At 37.5% G+C, this 20,994-nt stretch overlaps 3 protein-coding genes across 4 annotated transcripts; all 3 read left to right on the forward strand.

The window, feature by feature from the left end:
• The first annotated feature begins 1,914 nt into the window (after positions 1–1,914).
• Positions 1,915–8,230, forward strand: MSH2 (MUTS homolog 2). 2 transcript variants are annotated; one of them, XM_021955198.2, is made up of 13 exons: positions 1,915–2,074; positions 2,195–2,244; positions 2,517–2,549; positions 2,677–3,750; positions 4,091–4,645; positions 4,714–4,824; positions 4,944–5,033; positions 5,142–5,213; positions 5,478–5,588; positions 6,286–6,412; positions 6,886–7,088; positions 7,304–7,456; positions 7,834–8,230. In XM_021955198.2, the coding sequence occupies exons 1-13, from the start codon at positions 2,026–2,028 to the stop codon at positions 8,032–8,034; spliced, it is 2,829 nt and encodes a 942-aa protein (XP_021810890.2). In that variant the 5' UTR covers positions 1,915–2,025; the 3' UTR covers positions 8,035–8,230. The 2 variants fall into 2 exon arrangements, with proteins under 2 accessions (XP_021810890.2, XP_088109783.1); XM_088253657.1 differs by lacking the exon at positions 5,478–5,588.
• Positions 8,231–10,207: 1,977 nt separating this feature from the next.
• Positions 10,208–10,837, forward strand: LOC148294641 (uncharacterized). The gene is made up of 2 exons (XM_088253828.1): positions 10,208–10,240; positions 10,346–10,837. Exons 1-2 carry the CDS (start codon positions 10,208–10,210, stop codon positions 10,835–10,837), a joined length of 525 nt encoding a protein of 174 aa, XP_088109954.1.
• Positions 10,838–15,134: 4,297 nt separating this feature from the next.
• Positions 15,135–20,988, forward strand: LOC110754076 (Transmembrane Fragile-X-F-associated protein). Its single transcript, XM_021955077.2, has 14 exons — positions 15,135–15,607; positions 16,631–16,721; positions 16,866–16,950; positions 17,199–17,283; positions 17,471–17,540; positions 18,009–18,078; positions 18,277–18,322; positions 18,456–18,705; positions 18,788–18,993; positions 19,168–19,242; positions 19,843–19,912; positions 20,166–20,246; positions 20,459–20,538; positions 20,622–20,988. The coding sequence occupies exons 1-14, from the start codon at positions 15,489–15,491 to the stop codon at positions 20,698–20,700; spliced, it is 1,407 nt and encodes a 468-aa protein (XP_021810769.1). The 5' UTR covers positions 15,135–15,488; the 3' UTR covers positions 20,701–20,988.
• Positions 20,989–20,994: the final 6 nt, after the last annotated feature.

Here is a 20,994-nt window from a genome sequence, read left to right on the forward strand (position 1 = left end):
TGAGGCTGCATTGTCCAATCTCTCTCTCCAGTTGGGTTGGGTAACTAAATTACAGTTTGTGGTAAAAAAAAATTAATACAAGTGATAATGGGGAGTGAGGAATTGAACTTAGGATCTCAGATGCATTAGTAAATGCTTTTAACAACTTGAGTTACAAATCCATTGTAATTACAAGCCTTCCCTACCTCCTCCCCTCTCATTTCATCCCTTATTTTCTCCTTCTCTCCCTTTTCCCTCAAGATTGTTAGTTTATTTTGTGATGTGGAACCAATGGCCATGAAACGAGTCACCGTATTTTGGCCCACATACACAAGGAGTTTGCTCCTTCAACATAGTTTGGAGCTCTAAAGAAGGGAAGATGTCTTGTTGCGTTGAGTTCGGGTTTAGCCATTGTGGGACTATGGGTTTAGCTAGTATGGCATTATGATTTTCTTCGGATTGCTCAGAAGATGTGGAGTAGTGGTCCTATTTTCTTAGTTTTGTTTTAGACTAATAATTATTTGAAACTCTTTAGGAGTTCGTTGTGATTTGTTTTCTAGAATTTTTATTTCTTTTTAGCTTTTGGCTTTTGATACGGATTTGCCGTTTCTGCCGTTGCGTGGCGGATTTATATTGTAGGTCTGAGTACATGTGCTTCTAGTTGTTGGATCAGGGATTTAGTCATTGTTTGGGTTGTGTGTAATCCTTTTCATATCAATTCAACATGTTGTGTTTGATCACTGGAAAAGATTTAGCCATATTCGACACATAATTACTTTGTACTCTTATTTGCTTATCAATAACGTATTATTGCTATATATATATATATATATATACATATAGCTTCCATTGAGGGACACCGTTGTAGGACCTACTTTGCATTGTATTTCACTAATCCAAACCGTCTATTTTTTAGATAATCATTCAAAGATCATCTATAAAAAAACACTTGAATCCGATATCATTTGACCACTCAATTAAGTTATTGAAATTTTAGTACTTTCTTGAAGCACCATGTTAATTGATTTTGTAGGACACAACTAGATGTCAAAACGGTTTCCGACTTGTTTTGCAAGGATAATCTATGAATATAGACTTAACAAATAGATGGTTTGGATTGTTGAAAACAAATTCATAAGATACCCTAAAGGGTGTCCCTCAATAGAAGATGACTATATATATAATTTCACTATTATTTTGATACAGTCCCGATCTCTTGGACTACATGGGTTTAAGAGATTTGTGGTCACTCACCGTTGGATGTAAATTCAATGGTTCACTCACTCTTGCACTCCTTAAAATTTTTTTTTTTGAACAATTGGATTAATATCCAACATTAGGTGACCACAATTTCTTGGACTCATGTGGTCCAAGAGATCAGGACTGTATTTTGATAATTAAAATATAAGTTTTTTTGGTTAAATAAAAAATATATTTTTGTGTAAGAAATATTTGTGATTATATGCATTTATATTCAGGATCCCGAGTTCAAAACCCCCTCCCCATAGTTTAGAGGGAGTTTCACTATTATGGCTAATATATGGGCCCGAATTATAAAAACAAACATTCATGAAATGAATTTTAGAAACATACCCAAATCTCATTTACAATATAACTGAGGGGCTTTGAACTCCCTATAATTTACAAAAATGCCATCGATTTTCTTAAAACAATCCCAACCTCAAAACATCGCAAAAATAAAAAACCAACACTCAAAACAAAAGGCTAAAACCGAAAATTAGTATAGTAAATAAACTAAAAAATAGGATAGCTGGATCTATAAATTTAAAAAAAACACCCCTCACATCATTTTGATATTCAAAAGAAACATATGGGCTTGGATCGAGAAATCTCTCGGCCTTCTTGGCTCGGCCCAAGAAGTCCAACTAATATCCGAAATCCCACGCGGCCTCCAAAATCCCGCTACCGCTCATTCCTTTTCCCGCCAATCCCCGACCCCATTTATGTTCATTTCGTTTTAGTGTGTGTAAATCCACTTTTTCTTTTCCGCCTCAGAGACAAGACAACCCTAACGCCAAATCGGCAATGGATGCCAATTTTGAGGATCAGAGCAAGCTTCCCGAACTCAAATTAGGTAAGCCAGGCAGAAACCCTAGCTTTGCATTTTGACTAATTACTTTTATCGTATGTATTATTAGTTTAGTTTTTGAATATGCATATATTGTTTCACTGAACTTGTTGCACTTTTTGTTAGATGCCAAGCAATCTCAAGGGTTTCTCTCATTCTTCAAAACCCTCCCCCATGTGAGTATTCTATTTTTGGCCCCTATGGGTGTGTCGCTCTAGTAGTGTTGGGTTCGGATTGTGAAATTTAATGGAAAACCCTAGTTGGCTGTTTAACTGCTTGGAAATGAAAATTAAAGTGAAAAAACTACAAAATTGTCTAATAGTTTTAAAGAATTTAGCTAGAGATGGCAATGAACTTAAGATTTAGTTATTATTTCATTTCGTTGCATTTTCTTTGCGATTAAAGACCTATATTCTAAATATTTGGGTTTTCTCTGCTTCTGTTGCAGGACCCAAGACCTATCCGATTGTTTGATCGTCGGGTCAGTTTTGTATTCAAAGTCTCTTTAATGCATCCCCTTCTTTCGTCCTCCCCTCACTTCTCTCTACTGTGTGGTACAGTAATTCTGTTCCTGAATTTTCACCATTGCATATGTCTTGTTATCGCAGGACTACTATACTGCCCATGGTGAAAATGCTACTTTCATTGCAAAGACCTACTATCGTACCACTACTGCTTTGCGGCAGTTGGGTAGCGGATCGGATGGCTTATCCAGTGTCAGCGTTAGTAAAAACATGTTTGAGACAATTGCCCGCGATCTACTACTGGAAAGAACAGACCACACTCTTGAGATTTATGAGGGTAGTGGCTCAAGTTGGAGGCTGGTGAAAAGTGGAACACCTGGAAATCTCGGCAGTTTCGAAGATGTTTTGTTTGCCAACAATGAGATGCAGGATACCCCAGTGGTTGTTGCACTTTTACCTAACTTTCGCGAAAATGGTTGCACAGTTGGGTTAGGATATGTTGATCTAACTAAACGAGTACTTGGATTAGCTGAATTTCTTGATGATAGCCACTTTACAAATGTGGAATCAGCTCTAGTCGCACTTGGTTGCAAGGAATGCCTTCTGCCCCTAGAGAGTGGCAAAACAAGTGAAATTAGAACATTGCATGATGCATTGAATAGATGTGGTGTGATGTTAACTGAGAGGAAGAAGACTGAATTTAAGATGAGAGATTTGGTTCAGGATCTCAGTCGGCTTGTCAAAGGCTCTATTGAACCAGTTCGAGATTTAGTTTCAGGGTTTGAGTTTGCAGCTGGAGCATTGGGGGCATTGCTCTCTTATGCAGAGTTACTTGGTGATGAGAGCAATTATGGAAATTATAGCATTCAAAGATATAATCTAGACAGCTATATGAGGTTAGATTCTGCTGCAATGAGGGCACTTAATGTCCTGGAAAGCAAAACTGATGCAAACAAAAATTTCAGTTTATTTGGTCTTATGAATAGAACTTGTACTGCTGGAATGGGTAAACGATTACTGCACATGTGGTTAAAACAGCCTTTATTAGATGTGAATGAAATCAATTCGAGGCTAGATTTGGTACAAGCATTTGTGGAGGATCCTGCACTTCGCCAAGATTTGAGGCAGCATCTGAAAAGAATCTCAGACATCGAGCGACTGATGCACAATCTTGAGAAGAAAAGAGCTGGTTTGCAGCATATTGTAAAACTTTATCAGGTACAATCTATTACAGCTTCATTGATTTGTAAGGTTATCTACAGTGTTTTGGTGTTGTTGGTATGACCATATATGAGTGTTTGTTTTGGCTAGACAAGCAGCCGAAAGAGAACCATTTCTTTTTTCTTCTTCTTCTTCTCTCTCTCTCTCTCTCTCTCTATATATATATATATATATATGTGTGTGTGTGTGTGTGTGTGTGTGTGTGTGTGTGTGGGTGTGTGTTTCTGTCTCTTTTTCCGTTTTGCTTTCTTCTCTATGCAGATACTAATACTGCTCTGTAGCACTTTTGCTTGAAAATACCTCTGTCTTTGATTTGACTCTCATTTTTTGAATGCAGTCAAGTATAAGACTTCCATACATTAAAAGTGCCCTAGAACGCTATGATGGAGAATTTTCCTCGCTGATCAAGGAAAGATATTGGGATCCTCTTGAGTTATGGACTGATGACGGTCACTTAAATAAGTTCATTGCTCTAGTGGAAGCTGCTGTTGACCTTGATCAACTTGAGAATGGAGAGTACATGATATCATCTAGTTATGACCCTGCACTTTCTGCTCTGAAAGATGAGCAAGAGTCGCTGGAGCATCAAATACACAATTTGCATAAAGAAACTGCTAGAGATCTTGATCTTGCTCTAGACAAGGCTTTAAAATTAGATAAAGGCACACAATTTGGACATGTCTTCAGAATCACAAAGAAGGAAGAGCCAAAAATAAGGAAAAAGCTCACAACACAATTCATTGTTCTGGAAACCCGAAAGGATGGAGTGAAATTTACCAACACAAAGCTTAAAAAGTTAGGGGATCAGTATCAAAGAATAGTTGAAGAGTATAAGAATTGTCAGAAAGAGCTGGTTAACCGAGTTGTTCAAACTACAGCAACTTTCTCCGAGGTAGATATACTTTAATGTGTTTTGTGGTTATTCCTGTTGTTCTGGATTAAAGGATTTTTCATATCCAGGTGTTCTGGTCTGTAGCTGGGTTGCTTTCTGAATTGGATGTCTTACTTAGTTTTGCTGATTTGGCTTCTAGCTGTCCTACTGCTTACACTAGGCCAATCATCACTCCATCGGTAATCAGTTAATTGTTATTTGCCTTATATTTATTTCTTAGAGAATAATGAGATTCTTTTTTCCTTCTTATCAAATTGTATTCATTGACTAAAAATTATTGTCTTATTGTCTATAATAGGGTGAGGGGGATATTATATTAGAAGGGAGTAGACATCCTTGTGTGGAGGCTCAGGACTGGGTAAATTTTATACCCAATGATTGTAAACTTGTGAGTATTCATGAAACCCAGGAATGAAAAATTCAAAAAGAAAAGATTTTGGTCATTTGATAAGCTGGAGTGGGTCCTCATGTGCTCTTTACCATTTCTGCTGATTAGGTGAGAGGAAAGAGTTGGTTCCAAATCATTACAGGACCCAATATGGGTGGAAAATCTACATTTATCCGACAGGTGTGTTTTATTAACTTGGTCAAATGCTTCTTCTAGTGCTTCCATCAACATAATCAATTTTCCATGGAACTATTGCATTCTCTTTTAGCATACTACTCTTCTGTTGCGGGAACATCATCTTGCACTTAATATATAGCTCATGCCATCAACTTGGACACCTCACATCCATTCTCAACTCCAAACGCTTTATCAGTTATTATTTGTTTCACAAAATCCTACTTTAATTACTATTAACAAGTCACTGGATTTTGTTTGCACTGGCAGGTCGGTGTGAATATTCTAATGGCACAAGTTGGTTCTTTTGTTCCTTGTGACAAAGCTAGCATTTCTATTCGTGATTGCATTTTTGCTCGCGTGGGTGCTGGTGACTGCCAAGTGAGATCCCTCGCATATTCTTTTCTTGAAGTTTGAACTTCTTGAAAAAAATGGCAGCTAGTATTATAAATGTTCTGCTGGGATAGTATATTATGTATTTAACTGATCTTTTAATTCTATGTAGTCTTATCTCATGCTGTATATTGCTGGTCTTTGATATTTGTTGTTGGTTCATTTGTTGTTACATTATCAAAGATTAGGTTCTGTGTTGGACTCAAAGATTTACAGCTTTTGAGTGGTGCATGGGTAGGGCAAGAATTGAGAGATAATAGAAAGATTCCATCACCAAAAGATAAAATGACTAATAGTTATGTCTCTCCACACATATAGGGCTGATTGAGATCTTACTTGCCAACTTAGATTTCTAGAATAATTTAACATGAAAACTGGTAAGCAGGATACTTCAACCAATTTTTGTTTTATCCGTGTCCTATCTGTGTTCCCTGGTTAGGACCATCTTTTTGAATGTGTTTCTATTATATGCATGTAGAGTCCTTAATTCTGAGCAACACGTGGAGGTGACCATTACTTAAACATATGTTGAATCTGTTGTCTGGCAAGTGTTCTGTTGTTGTGCAATATCTTGTACAAGTTATACTACTGCTTCGAAACTATATGTTGATTGCCTTGTAAACAGGAGTCTAAAGCCTTTTGTTGTCCTGTTGTGGAAATTTAATTGTATGTTCCTTCTTTTTAGCTACGCGGAGTTTCTACCTTCATGCAAGAAATGCTTGAGACTGCATCTATACTGAAAGGAGCTACAGATAAGTCACTTATAATCATCGACGAGTTAGGCCGAGGGACATCGACTTATGATGGATTCGGTTGGTTTAACTCTTTAACCTTTTTTTTAATGTATCGGTAACAATCAATGGTGTATTGGTTTAACTCTTAAACCTTTTCTTTGTACTTCTTTCTTAGTTTTCTAATATTATTAGTTCTTCAGGTTTTTTATTACTACTTTCGTATTTCAATGCTACTTGTGTACACAGGTTGCATCCCTGTACTGCTTTCTGATGATAATTATTTACAAATAAAAAGATACATGATATTTTGATGCTTGTGTTTGTTCTGAATGGCATGCATTTTCTTTGAGAAATTTGTTGCCATGGGGTTGCAGGATTCAATCAATTTGAGGTTTTATAATAAGATGTGTAGTCTGTAGGATTTGCATGCGTTGAAGAATATGATGATCTAGTTGTTCTTTTTGGTCTTACTAGTGTACGTGCCATTAAATTTAGATACTTAATATAAAGGTTTACAGCTTTGTCTTATCAATATTTATTATGGTCCTCAGGTTTAGCTTGGGCCATTTGTGAGCACCTTGTTGAAGTGATTAAAGCACCTACCTTGTTCGCAACCCATTTTCATGAATTGACTGCATTAGCTCATGAAAATGGTGTTCATGAGGCCAATATGAAGCAAATTGTTGGTGTAGCAAACTATCATGTTAGTGCACATATTGACTCATCAAGCCACAAGTTGACTATGCTGTACAAGGTAGATGAATTATCTAGTTATTGTCCAAGTTATTAATGTTGTCTTTTCCAGGATCACAAGTAGTAGATTTTGGAGGCAGATGTCATGGAACTTATGTGTGGGATTAAGTTCTATAATGTTGCTTCTATCTCCCCTTTCAGTTTTATGCTAGTGCATGCATCTTGGTTGAGAAAAACTGAACCCACTCATTTTCTTGATGTGATCGTACTTTCCAGGTTGAGCCAGGGGCTTGTGATCAAAGTTTTGGTATTCAGGTTGCAGAATTCGCAAACTTTCCTGAAAGTGTTGTTTCCCTTGCTAGAGAGAAGGCTGCTGAATTGGAGGATTTTTCAGCTACTGCAGTTATTCCAAGTGATGCTAGCGAAGAGGTGATCTCTAGATTTCTTTAATGTTAATAGCAAGGCTATAACTTCTTGTGTTGCCTCACCCTGGCTGTTCAAGTCTTGTATACATTCATGTCACTGAACTTCGTATGCATGCAATGCCAATAGGACTAGTGTTGGATTGATACATTGATCACAGCACCAAAAACATCTAGGCTTAGCCACCTATAATAATCTTATGCTATTTCAGTACTTTTTGGTTAGGATTTCCCAAAAAGCTATCATATCCCACAAAGTCTTCTAACATAAATCCATATTTTAAGCAAGTTGGCATGGATGTATAATAAGTGCCATATTATTGTCAAGTGTACTGGCTAGGTTGGAAGGTATGGTCTGGTTCTAAAATCATGATTTACATACAGGTTGGATCCAAGCGCAAGAGAGAGTATGACTCTGATGATATGTCTAGAGGAGCCGCTCGGGCACACGAATTTCTAAAGGAGTTTTCTAATTTGCCATTGGAAACAATGGATTTAAAGGAGGCTTTGCAAAAGGTTAGCAAGATGAAGGATGACTTGCAAAAGGATTCAGTAAATTCCCACTGGCTCCAGCAATTTTTCTAGTGGTCCTTCAGATTTTGTGGGGTAATTTATGTTTTGAGATGTATGTAAAGCTCGTATTTGTAAATGAGTTGTGTTTCAGTGCAGTGCCCCCCACAATTTTGTGCCTGTATCAAGTCTGAAATGCAACTGATATTGGTGTATCTTTTGCACGCTTGGTTTCTCAATGAAAGAACACCCGTATATATTCGGTTATTTTTTTTAGGCTTATTTAGCTACATGCCCCCTGTGCTTTGCAACTTGTCTCAGATTACCACCCGGGTTTTAAAACGTCTCAAAGTACCCCCCAACCTTTAAAAAATGGTCTCACGTTACCCGTTCCGTCAGTATTTTTGACGTTCTGTTACAAACTTTGGGCCCCACTTTGTTTTAACTCCAGAATCAACCCCCCTCTCTTCCTCTGTTTCTCTTTCTCCATCTCTCTCCTTATATCATCTCTTGGTTTTGGGCTCTTCTTCTTTGGCTGCATCTCTTCCTTTGATTTTTTTGGGATATTTTTTTTTCTTTCTCCTTGGTTTTGGGCTCTTCTTCTTTGGCTGCATATTCTTGAAATATCAATGGGGAAGCCAACTGAGAAGAAGAAAGAGGAGGTACAAATGCCTGGGAATGCTGGCAGTAAGTTGAGCAAGCCCTTTTTTTTCTTCAGTCCAATTCACTGGGGTTGCGATGACAGTGTGCCACCTCCACTTGAAGTCGTCACCGATAGCCAGATCCAGTCGACGCCAGGAGGAAGAGAGAAATACGAGGGAGGTGGAGAGTGGAGGTGAGGAAAGAGGAAGAGAGAGAGGGGGGTTGATTCTAGACATTCCCAGCACATTTGAGAATATGTCGAGCTTAATGGGCTGCAACTTCTCCAGATTCTCCAAAATTCGAACCCCACCTCAGATTTTGCAAAAGCCCTAGCCTTCTCCAAATCTCCCCTTCTCACCCAAATACCCAATTTCCTCCTCTCTGAAAGTGAAAAATCCTAATTCGAAGAGGTTAAAGATTAAAACGAAGTGGGGCCCAAAGCTTGTAACGAAACGTCAAAAATACTGACGGAATGGGTAAGTTGAGACCCTTTTTTAAACATTGGGGGGTATTTTGAGACGTTTGCAAACACAGGTGGTAATCTAAGACAAGTTGAAAAGCACAGGGGGCATGTAGCTAAATAAGCCTTTTTTATATAAATTAAAAAAAACAGTTATTATGGTATAAGAGTTTGATCAATTATACTCCTAGAAATGTTATAGGAAGGATCATCTTTTCTGACCCTACTACTAATGTGAAGGTTAATTTTTTTTTTTTAAATGTTACATTAATTAGATTATTGCCCTCAGGTTTTATAAATAAAAAATTTAAAATATGATACAGATAGCTTGTGGGCCTTGGGCCTTAGTAACTGCAAAAACGTGTATATTTAACTGATAAAACTAACAGCCCACGGCCTGAGAATAATCCAAGTGTCAAGTTCTTGGATCTCCTGGGCAGTAGGCCTAGCCAGCCAGCCATTATATTAAAATATTATGGGAAATTCTATTGGCACCTTATTTTTTGCTCTTTACACCCCATAATAAATTTAAACATAAATAACTTATTTTACCCTTGTACATAATTACCGTTAAGGATAAAAAAATTAAAAATTAAAAATTAAATTACTCACTACACCCCACATATGTTCATACAACCCTAGTTTGACTTTTTTCTCAAACCATCGTGTTCCTACAACTCTAACGAGATTTATATGTTTATATTAGTGAAAAAATATCTTGCATTTATTCATGAAAGGTAAGATTGAAGTTAGAGAGGCTTCGAATGAGGTATGAGTTTATTTTTTGGCGTTTTGCAAGTTTAGGGTTTAGGGTTGGTCGCTGGTTGCGTTCAGAACATCAGTACCGAACGCGATAGGTAAATTCAATGGGATGCCACTGAAACTTTGCACCTAATTCGGTCGTGTTTGACCGATCATCAACTTAATATTCGGTGGAGATCCACTATAATATGAAATGTTGTTCAGTGGTTTATTACTGAAATTTTACATACGTTTCAATGGCAACAAACCGAAATTGATTTATTTTTTCAGTAATTTATTGTCGACCACAAATTTAATGTAAGCTATTTTGATCTTACTGCATTGAAGGAACAAAAATAAGGTGACGCCCCTACTGAAGGCAACAATGTGGGAACAGAATGTGTAATGGACTATAGTGATCAATTCACAACTTATTCGGTAATTATTTTGAGTTTTTTTTTTGTTTGAAATCATTTTTAGTATCATTAATGTGGCATTAATGTTTCAAATTTTCTATTTAAATAACATGAGTTTTATGTGTAGATATTCAATGGTAGAGATGCATTACTTAGATGGGCTCGTGCACAAGGGAAAATGAATAATATTGTCATTGTAATTAAAAGGTCTGATTATGGAGGTGAGGGTAAGAGAAGACCTCGAGTAATACTTGCTTGTGAGAGGAGCGGTAACTATAAGTCTTGCAAGTCTAGTGAGACAACTGATATAAGGTCGAATGCAAATAGTGATATGAAAAAATGTGCTAGGAACACTGGTACCAAGAAATGTGGATGCCCATTCTTGTTAAAAGGTGTCAATATTGGCGATATGGATGATTGGAAGTTGGAAGTGGTTTGTGGAGTACACAAACATCCTATTTCAGAGTATCTTCAAGGTCATTCATTTGTGGGGCGACTTTCTCAAGAGGAGAATGCCTTGTTGGTGGATATGTATAAGAGTTTAGTGAAACCTAGAGATATTTTGGTCACCCTGAAGGATAGAGATGCAATGAATGTTTCAATTATGAAAACAATATAGTTACAATAGTTACTTATTGCATGTACATATAAAGGCTTTGAGTGTAATTGTGTGCAAGTTAGAAATGTAAATTCAGTTTACTTATTGCATGTACATATATGGTTTATATAGTTAACATTGTAATTTTTTTGCAAACAGGTTAGAGATAGATGGGGTGGATACTTTATCATGTGGCTGTGCTATTCGTCGAACCCACCAATTACCATGTGCACATGAAATTGCGGAGTATAAAGATCGTGGTGTATCAATTCCACTTGATGTTGTGCATTCACATTGGAGGAAATTAGATCTCATCAATATACGAAACAGTAGTCATGGCAAAACTTCACCAGGAAGGTCACAATTACAAAGATTCAATATGTGGTATGAATAACAAGATGATGAAAAGAAGAGACAAGTCCACATGACACTAGAGGAGCTAATGAACACTAGTTCTACTGCACTTACTGAACCAAAAGATAAGTTGAAGACCAAAGGGAGACCGCGAAAAGTCGACACTTCTACTCGTCGTTTGCCATCTGCATTTGAGATTGCTGAGGCCTTCACTGCTCTATCTAAAAATAAACCAAAGTAAAGCCTCACTGCCTCACTAAAAATAAAACCGAAGAAGAGTACCACTACAGTGCCAAAGAAAAGAAACATGGTTACTTCTAGTTCCATATTGTCTAATCCAAAAAAATTTAAGGTATATACTACAAATGTTGTATTTTACAATGTGTTATTACCACATAAGTAATATATTGTTTTATTTTCAGCTCTATAAGCCTCGCGAAAACCAATCAGCGTTCGATACATATATGCATATAAAGAAATTCCCTGAGGGTATTGTTTGTACCATATCTGACCCTCCACTCGTACAACGACACGTGGATCTCATAAACTCGCCCAAGCACCCAAGGCCTCGGACAATCGGCATAGGCTACTGATGATATTGTCTCAAAGCAGCAAAAGATCATTACAGGGCCCAACACAGCCTACAATCGGTATCCCCTACCGATTCTGCAGAATCAACCTCGGAGCACCCGCCTGAAATATCTAAGGACTCGTGTCAACCTCACAGGGCCCTCCAACGAGTCCCACATCGGAAATGAACACCACAAGCATACTAAATGCCCTCTATAAGTATGCCCCTCCCACTACAATACAGGGGTAAGACTTTTCAGCTTGACTTTTATACTTCTATATGGTCAACAGCAAGAGCTCTTAAAAACAATCTTACTTGAGCATCGGAGGGTCTTAGGCTGGTTCCACACCGGTTCCATAGACCTCACGAGCTTCGCTTATCTTCTATTCAGGATCAGCATCTGAAGACAGGAGGAATCTCCATTTACAACTCAATCGATCTCCTAGATCGTCCACATCTCTTGTAAGTTGCACTCATCTCTATCTATTCAAGATTTAGCGCCAACAGGTATTAAGAAATATATTACTCACCAGACTGAAGTTCTTCCGGATGGTAACTGTGGATATAGAACCATAGCTATGTCAATGAGATTTGGTAATAATGAATGGCGTAGGGTACGCAAGGATTTGTTGCAGCAACTACATGATATGTCTTCTGTTTTTAAGAAGTGTATTCGGGAACATAAACGAAGGGTACCCTTTGAATATACCATTATTTGGATTACCCCACCAATTCCACTCACGAAGGGTAGATGTCTTCGACATGCACCTAAGAGGCTCATGTTCCTAATTAAATACAAAAAAAACCCACGTTAATTACCATGAACCAGACTTATATTCTACGTTCTATTGTCACAGTAAAATGACTTACTTGGTTATTCCAAATTGCAGCTGCTACGTGAGTTTTAAAACTCGTAAGTAAACATGGATCAATGGGACTTACTCGAGATGGCTTAGTAGGCTCAGTAGGCTCAACATGTACCTCAACATTACTATCATGAGTAGCAGCTACATCTTCAACCTATATAGTATCCTCAAAGTGATCTTGGGGAGCTGCTCTCTGTCTCCTCGTTGAAGCTGTAGGACGTTGTCTATCAGGTCGAGATGATGAAGCCTCAATAGTACCTCTGCGAGTCCTCTTCATATCTAAAAAAACAGTATTAAGTACACACTCAGTAACGGATTCGGTATATGATCACTGAAAAACGGAAACAACTTCAGTGGACTATCACTGAAAAAAGAAAACATATTCGGTAGAGTACTACTGAAAAATTGAATTACATTCAGTGAGTATCATGTGAGATCCCACATCGACCAACGGAGAGTGGGTGATGTGCCTTATATGTACACACCCGTATCCATATAGCACGAGGCCTTTTGGGAGCTCACTGACTTCGGAGTCGTAGGAACACCGAAATTAAGCGAGTTAGGAGCCAGAGCAATCCCAGGATGGGTGACCCACTGGGAACTTGGTAGTGAGCTCCTAGAAACAAAACCGTGAGGGCTAGAGAGGGGGGGCCCAAAGCGGACAATATCGTGCTACGGCGAAGCCGATCCGGGATGTGACAATTTGGTATCAGAGCCACTCTGCCGTGTGGTGCGAGTGTGCCGACGAGGACGTCGGGCCCTTAAGGGGGGTGGATTGTGAGATCCCACATCGACCAATGGAGAGTAGGTGATGTGCCTTATATGTACACACCCGCATCCATATAGCACGAGGCCTTTTGGGAGCTCACTGGCTTCGGAGTCGTAGGAACTCCGAAGTTAAGCGAGTTAGGGGCCAGAGCAATCCCAGGATGGATGACCTACTGGGAAGTTGGTAGTGAGCTCCCAGAAACAAAATCGTGAGGGCCAGAGAGGGGGGGCCCAAAGCGGACAATATCGTGCTACGGCGAAGCCGATCCGGGATGTGACATATCACCTGAAAAATATAAATAAATTCGGTGGACTACCACCGAAAAAAGGTAATGAGTTCGGTGGCAACCCACCGAAAGTAAAATCTCATTTCATAAAACCAGGTTCGAACGAACCATACAACCAGAGTTCAAAATCAGATTCTGTGAAATCAAAATCAAACATAGGCTTCATCAACACTTAGAAACGTAAATATAGAAATCAAAATTGAAATCATATCTTGAATCTTCGAAGGATTTGTGGAAACTTGACAGAGTGGTTTGCAGAGATGCAATCTAGATTGCTGGTTTGCAGAGATTGGGTGCGATGGGTCGGTTTCAAAGAGAAGAGAATTTTTGATGGGGTGTGTCTGCAAGAAGAAGGAAGTTTCGATGGGGTGGGGCTTGATATGGGATGGGGTGAGGTTTGATATTAGATGGGGTGTATCTGAAGAGAAAGGGAATTTTCGATGGGGATGGTCTGATATGGGATGGGGTTTACAAAGAGAGTTAGGGAATGGGGTTCATGAGGGCATTTTAGGAAGAAAAAAAAAAGGGGTATAGTGAGTAATTCGAATTTTTTTTAAAATTTAGTGAGGTGTATAAAAATTGAGGGGTGTAAAGAGCAAAAAATGGAGTTCATATAAAATTACCCAAATATTATTTATAAGGTACAAGACAAGCATCAATGTTGTCCGACTCATCTCTTGCTTGCTTATCCATTGCTCATCGTCTGACAGCCTGTAACTTTTGAGCACGACAACTACCTTTTTCAAAGCAAATTCTCAACTTTTATATCTCCACACGTTGCCTGTTACGATTGGGCAGTTCATTAACATACGTGCTTGGTGCTGTCACGCTAAACTAGTTTTTTCATGTTGGTCACTTTCCCCTCTTTTTTTTAATCGGTTTTTTAAAATATCTTTTTTTTATAATATTTAAGAATTTATTTACTATTACTTCTTGATAATATTTAAAAAAGGAAATCATCATTATGGACAAGGATCTTGGATTGGTGTCTAAATCCCCTAATTGTTCCATGTATCTTTTTCATTTTTCATTTTGAAAATGACTATTGATTATATATTGATGTATGCTTTTGAAGTTAAATCAAAATTGATAAATATATGTAAATCTTTTAAGATTCATAACAAAATCCCCTGAGCAAAAAAGAAAAAGGAAAGAAATTTACCAAATCCGAACGTCAGATTGATCATTAATAAACGTTAGAAGACCATTTAATTTTAAGAATCCTGTCAAGCCTTTACAATATTATTTTTTTACCTTTTTTTATTCTTTTTTTATTTATTCAGTAGGTCCTCCCTCCGCGTATGGATAATGGATATGGTGGTGGCACTGGAAGCTATAAACATGCATCCGAAATTACAGGGTAAAATAGGCATTTCGCCACATAATTTCGGAAAATAAAATAGAGCCCAGGTGGGTGCCCAGATCAAAAAGAGCAGACTGAGGCAACAGTGGCGTTACTTTGCCGTGGTGTGGAAGCAAGCAAACGGCCAAAAGGAACACAGAGATAGAGAGAGAGAGTAAATGCGATTTGTTTTTTATTCATGAAATAGAAGAGAAGAAAAGAAAAGAGAGGAAAGAGCGAGCGAAACAAGAGAGAGAATATTTTCTTCCCCTTTCCTTTCAATGGCGCCCGCCCACTGAAACATCAACCTCTTTCTCAAATCCAATTGTCCTCATAATCTCATCCCAGCTCCAGGAGAAAGCGAACCCAGACAGACAGACAGACAGTGATTGGGGTTTCCATATTACGTGCGTGTGTATATATACATATATATGAGAGATAGGTTAGAGATAGAGAGAAAAGAAGAACGACATCGTTTCCGTTGATGATGAACTGGCGGAGAGTGTTGAAGTCCGTACAGGCCTTAGCAGCCCACAGCCTCCTCTTCACCTTCACGCTCTTGCTCGTTCTCAAGCTCGACCATGTCACCTCCTACTCTTGGTGGTCTGTTTATTGAACTCTCTCTCTCTCTCTCTCTCTCTCTCTCTCTTCTATTTTATATTTTGAGCTCTGATTTTTCTGATATATGTGCATGCATAGTCTTGCAATTGCATCTTAATTTGAATGTAATATCCTTCTTTTAGAGTGGGGTTGAGGTTTTTTTTGGGGCTGAGACTGAGGTTTTGGTTATGAATTAATTTTTCTAATTTTTTGGGAGATGTAAGTTGGGAAAGTTTGGGAATCTATTGAATTGGTGATGCAGATTACAGATTTTGTTTGGCTTCATAGAAAATTGGGTTGTATGTGAACAGTGTCTAGTTGTCTTTAAGAAGAAAAGAAAAGAAGTCCGGAATTTTCTTCTATTGGGTTACAAAATGAAATTGGAAACTATGTAATAGGGTGGCAAAATGGCAGCTGGTGTAAGATAAGAGAGAAAGATTACGTATGATTGCATTTACGATGGAAAAAAAAAAAAAAGCGTTGCTTTGCTTATAGATTGGGAAATGAGTCCCCTGATGTCATATGCAGTACAAATTTAGGAACAGGGAGGGTCCTTTACTACCAAGTTGATTCGAAATTATTCTTGTTAGATATGATTAGCTATTGTCGTGTAATTCTTTTCATTATGCATTTAAATAGTATACCAACCGTTTGGTAAGAACTCTTTGATGCCAATGGCCATATCACCCATGGCCCATTTTGTGTGCTGCGTACATTTGAAAACGGTCTTCCAACAGATAGTGGTATTGGTATCTCTTTGAAGATATCGCCTTCAAGAGTGAGAGGGTTAAAGAGTTTTGTTGTGAATTTTTTTTTGATAGGGAATAGGTGACTTTCAATTATATGCATATACTAGTTAGAAACCACAAATCAAGGGCATTTATCTTTAAACTTCATTAGTATGTCAGTATTTCTTTTGATTAGATCAAACTCTCATGTTGACAAGGATTGTAGTTTTTGAAATGCGAGCTCTATGGTGAGTCCATCAAATAAATTGATGTGATGGAAAATAGCTTTTGTTTGCAGGATAATTTTCTTTCCACTTTGGATATTTCATGCTGTTGTTGCCCGAGGAAGATTCTCATTACCTGCTCCATCAGTTCCACACAGTCGTCATGTATGTCATCACGCTTCTTGTCAATTCTGGAGATTATTTCCACTACTCTATCACTGATACTCTATGTTGGTTTGAATATAAGAGACTAATATTTATTATCTGGAATAGTGAATATGCACCACTAAGATTTTCTCTCTTGGACAGTGGGCACCATGTCATGCTGTTGTGGCCACACCATTGCTTATTGCATTTGAGTTGCTCCTTTGTATATATCTTGAAAGCATTTATGGTATGCACCGAACTCCTGTAATTTTTTTTTTTCTTCTTAAAAAGATAATTTTGAGGACTCACACAAACTTTTCATGTGTGGGATATGCATGCAGAAGATGTAGAACTGAATGAAGTTTTAAAGTGTTTTTTATGCATCAAACTCTGAACTCTGTGCTGACTCAGTATGGCTTAAAAAAGAGTTCCTTGTTAATAGAAGGATTTGGCCTGAGTCCTATTGTAAGACCTGATTAATTATCTTTTGTGCAGTTCACGGTTTTGCAGCTGTCAACTTGAAGGTTGTCTTTCTTCCCTTACTGGCATTCGAAATAATTATTCTAATTGACAATTTCAGGTATCTCCTTTGACATTTATTATTTTGCATCTCATCTTTCAGTATAGATTACTGTTGCTAGATACAACTAAGAATGCGATGTATTCTCGTAACCATACCCTCCCTTCTTGTTACTTTTTCCCCCAGAAGTGCTCTAGTTCCATGGGTCTATTTTGGTGATTTTAATTTACATTCATTTCTTTAACAGAATGTGTAGGGCTCTAATGCCAGGGGATGATGAAAGCATGAATGATGAGGCAATATGGGAGACACTTCCAGTAAGTTTCATTTCATTAGTTCATAAACTGTCCAAGGGTTGGCAAATCCTGTTCATATCACATGAATTCTAAAGTGATAAAATCTAAGGTTTTGATATAAATTATGTTATGTTTTAAAAAGTGTTCAAGGATATGTAAATTCCTTGAAGAAGTCTTCTCATGTAAGAACAATTAGAATGCATAATCTATTTGGTATCATTATTAATGTGCAAAGAATATTATACAACATAGTAATGATTATGGCATGTCTATTTGTGTTGTCTTTAACTTTCAGCTGGAACGGTAAAATAACTTTGCATATTAGGTAGATTTCTAGTATTGAGTATATGTTTTAATGTTAATCTTTTAAGTGCATTTTGAAATTCCGTCCAGGCTTGCTTTCTTATTAACTTAACATTTGTTTTACATATTTTAAGAAAGTCAATTTTGGAAAGCACTGTTAATGGTTCGCCAATTTATTGCTTGTAGCATTTCTGGGTAGCAATCTCCATGGTTTTCTTTGTTGCTGCTACAATCTTCACCCTGCTTAAGTTATGCGGTAATTTCTCTTATCCCATGTAGTCAAATGTAACATTAAAAGATGCATTCGAATTCTTGTTACTCATCTTATGTGTACATAGATACATATAGAATTCTCCCTATATATGTATTGATGTATAGGGAAAGGGACAGAGAGAGAGTCACAATTTCTGTTTAATGTTTGCTGATTAAGATCTTGCTTATATAAAACGTGCAGGTGAAGTAGGTGCTCTTGGTTGGTGGGATTTATTTATAAATTTTGGGTACAGTTTCTGTGCACCTTGTACCTATATTTCCTATTCAACAGCTATGTTTTTCCAGAGCTTGCTTGAACATTGTGACCTGAAAATTTCATTCCTTTTTCGGGTGACTAACTTAATTGCATAAATTTCACAGAATTGCAGAGTGCTTTTCCTTTCTTGTCTGTACAAAATGGTCTAATCCAGTGATTCATAGAAATTCTCGCACAAGAGAAGCTACTTCATCTTCTACAACAATCAGATATCTTGACTGGAATAGTGGTTTAATAGTTTCAGCAGAAGAGGATCAACATCGAGATAGAATGTGTGGTCTGCAAGATATTGGTGGGCATCTTATGAAAATTCCTGTGATTGGTTTTCAAGTTCTCCTTTGTATGCGCCTTGAGGTATGTTATGTTCTTGGTTTGGGGGTCATCATGGCTGCTATTTGGGGCATCTTGTCAACTGACCTGTAATTTCAAATTTCAGGGAACCCCAGCAAATGCTAGGCATATCCCACTTCCAGTTCTCTTCTCTCCTCTTTTTTTACTCCAAGGTGCCGGTGTACTATTTTCTGCATGTAGGTTGGTGGAGAAAATTGTACTTTTGCTGCGTAGTGGGGCTGGCACCGGAATATATTTTAGAATTTCTTCCAAGGCTCACGACTGCTTTGGGTTTTTGCACCATGGTTCCAGGTAGCAAATTTGTGTTTTGTTTTTATTAATTCACAGTTCTTTGTTCTGGTGTGGGCAACGCTCTTACCTTTTCTGGAAGTATCTTGATTAAGATTGTCAACATATTGGATTTATGTAAGTAGTAAACGTGGTGCAAATAATAGGTATCTTAACTTGACAATCTTTTTGGTGCAGGCTACTGGGCTGGTGGTCAATAGATGAAGGAAGTCGCGAGGAACATGCCCGATTATTTCATGAGGGGGCTTCAGGGTTAGTACTTAGTGTTGCTTTTATTCTCCTTGTTTTCCTTAGTATTGTTTTTCATGAGGTGCCATAGTAGCGATTAATGTCATTTTTTTGGTATTCAATGTCTTTTTCTTATTAAAGGAAATAAAAGAAATTATTTTCACCAAAAAAAAAAAAAGAAAAAAAAAGAAATTACTGGGCCCATCCAGGACCACCTCGTGGTTCAGACCGGGAAAAAAAAAAAACAAAAAAAACAATTCTTGTCAACTTATTGTTCCTTTGGACAGATTTTGGCAAATCAATCTCAAGAAAAGTGTTATGCACTTTCTATATTGACGGCTGACCTGTTGCTTATTCATATCAGCACGATTATTTAGATATCTATGGGTCCAGTGCCTTTTTTATACATATGACTTATGTAATGAGAAGTCTGCTATTTGTAGATTAATCTTAACTAAAAGCATCTAAAAACCCAGTTGGAACAGCAGAAGTCCCCTCCTAGCTATGTCATTTGGTGATATAGTGTTGGATGCATTGTATCTTATAGGTTATTTATCAAATTCATAAAACTTTATAAATGTAGAAGCTTTTCTAATCTTTGTATACTTGGGTCCTGAAATGCAGATACAACACTTTCTGTGGCTATCCACCTGAGATCGTGAAGAAAATGCCTAAAAAGGATCTCACTGAGGAGGTGATCATGATTATGTGAATTCATTTGTTGTTTTTGGCTAGAGTTATGATTTGTACCAGCCCAATTTTTTTTTTTTAAATGTCATGATTTGTGCATATATATTGCCTGTTTTTTTTTTCCTCTCTTCCTCCTTTATGTTAATAACTTAATATTATACTTGTGAGTTTTACAGTCTTGTTCTTGTTTCTGTTTCGTCCAAGCAGTTATGTAAATCTTCATTTGTGTCTTCTTCTTTTTATGATCTAAATATCAGGTTTGGAGACTTCAAGCAGCTCTTGGTGAACAGACAGAAATTACCAAATATAGCCAACAGGAGTATGAAAGACTTCAAAATGTAATGTTATCTCATCCTTAACTGTGTATAGTATTGTGAATATGATCCAAATAACAACACATTGACCACAAAGAGTCATCATCTACTTTCGAATAACAACTCAGTTTATAACAGCTAGCCTAGGTGCTTGCGTATGTGCATGTGCGTGATTTCATTTTCAGAAACTGGAGATTTCGATTGTGATTGAAATTTTCTCTGATACTACTGGCCAGGAAAAAGTGTTATGTCGCGTTTGCTTCGAGGGAGAGATCAGCGTGGTCCTACTACCATGTAGGCATCGCGTCCTTTGCAGGTACTATCACATTACTCTTATGCTTATAAACTTTTCACATGTGATTTTGAACTCATGCTCATTACTTTGCAATTATTGTGCAGTACCTGCTGTGACAAGTGTAAAAAATGCCCAATATGCCGTGTTTGTATTGAGGAGCGCTTACCTGTGTATGATGTTTAGGCTTTAATTTACCCCACTTCAGTTTTTGTATTACATGGAATTGGGGTACATAGAGCTGGACAGCAACCTGATTCACAACATGTTTTAATACAAAATTTACTGTAACCTCCATGATTGTGAGTTTCACTTGTTGTAAGTTCTAACTAAGCAAAGCAAAGCGAGGAGTAGGAGATACAGGAAGTGCGGTCGTTCTGACTAAATTTGGGTAGCTTTTCTCTCTCCTTTTCTACCTTTAAAATTGTAAATATACAAGGGGAAATATAACAGGTTATAAGTTTGCTTGTGCTATGTGTT

Source organism: Prunus avium, chromosome 5 (assembly GCF_965620075.1).
Source record: "Prunus avium chromosome 5, drPruAviu1.hap1.1, whole genome shotgun sequence".
NCBI lineage: Eukaryota > Viridiplantae > Streptophyta > Magnoliopsida > Rosales > Rosaceae > Prunus > Prunus avium.

Coding starts and splice junctions, on each gene's coding strand:
- LOC110754076 (XM_021955077.2), top strand. CDS start 15,489: ATGATGAACTGGCGGAGAGTGTTGAAGTCCGTACAGGCCTTAGCAGCC. Junction 18,323..18,455: donor GATTTATTTATAAATTTTGG/GTACAGTTTCTG, acceptor TAAATTTCACAG/AATTGCAGAGTGCTTTTCCT. Junction 19,243..19,842: donor TTTCATGAGGGGGCTTCAGG/GTTAGTACTTAG, acceptor CCTGAAATGCAG/ATACAACACTTTCTGTGGCT.
- MSH2 (XM_021955198.2), top strand. CDS start 2,026: ATGGATGCCAATTTTGAGGATCAGAGCAAGCTTCCCGAACTCAAATTA. Junction 2,075..2,194: donor GCTTCCCGAACTCAAATTAG/GTAAGCCAGGCA, acceptor ACTTTTTGTTAG/ATGCCAAGCAATCTCAAGGG. Junction 7,089..7,303: donor AGTTGACTATGCTGTACAAG/GTAGATGAATTA, acceptor CGTACTTTCCAG/GTTGAGCCAGGGGCTTGTGA.
- LOC148294641 (XM_088253828.1), top strand. CDS start 10,208: ATGGACTATAGTGATCAATTCACAACTTATTCG. Junction 10,241..10,345: donor ATCAATTCACAACTTATTCG/GTAATTATTTTG, acceptor TTTTATGTGTAG/ATATTCAATGGTAGAGATGC.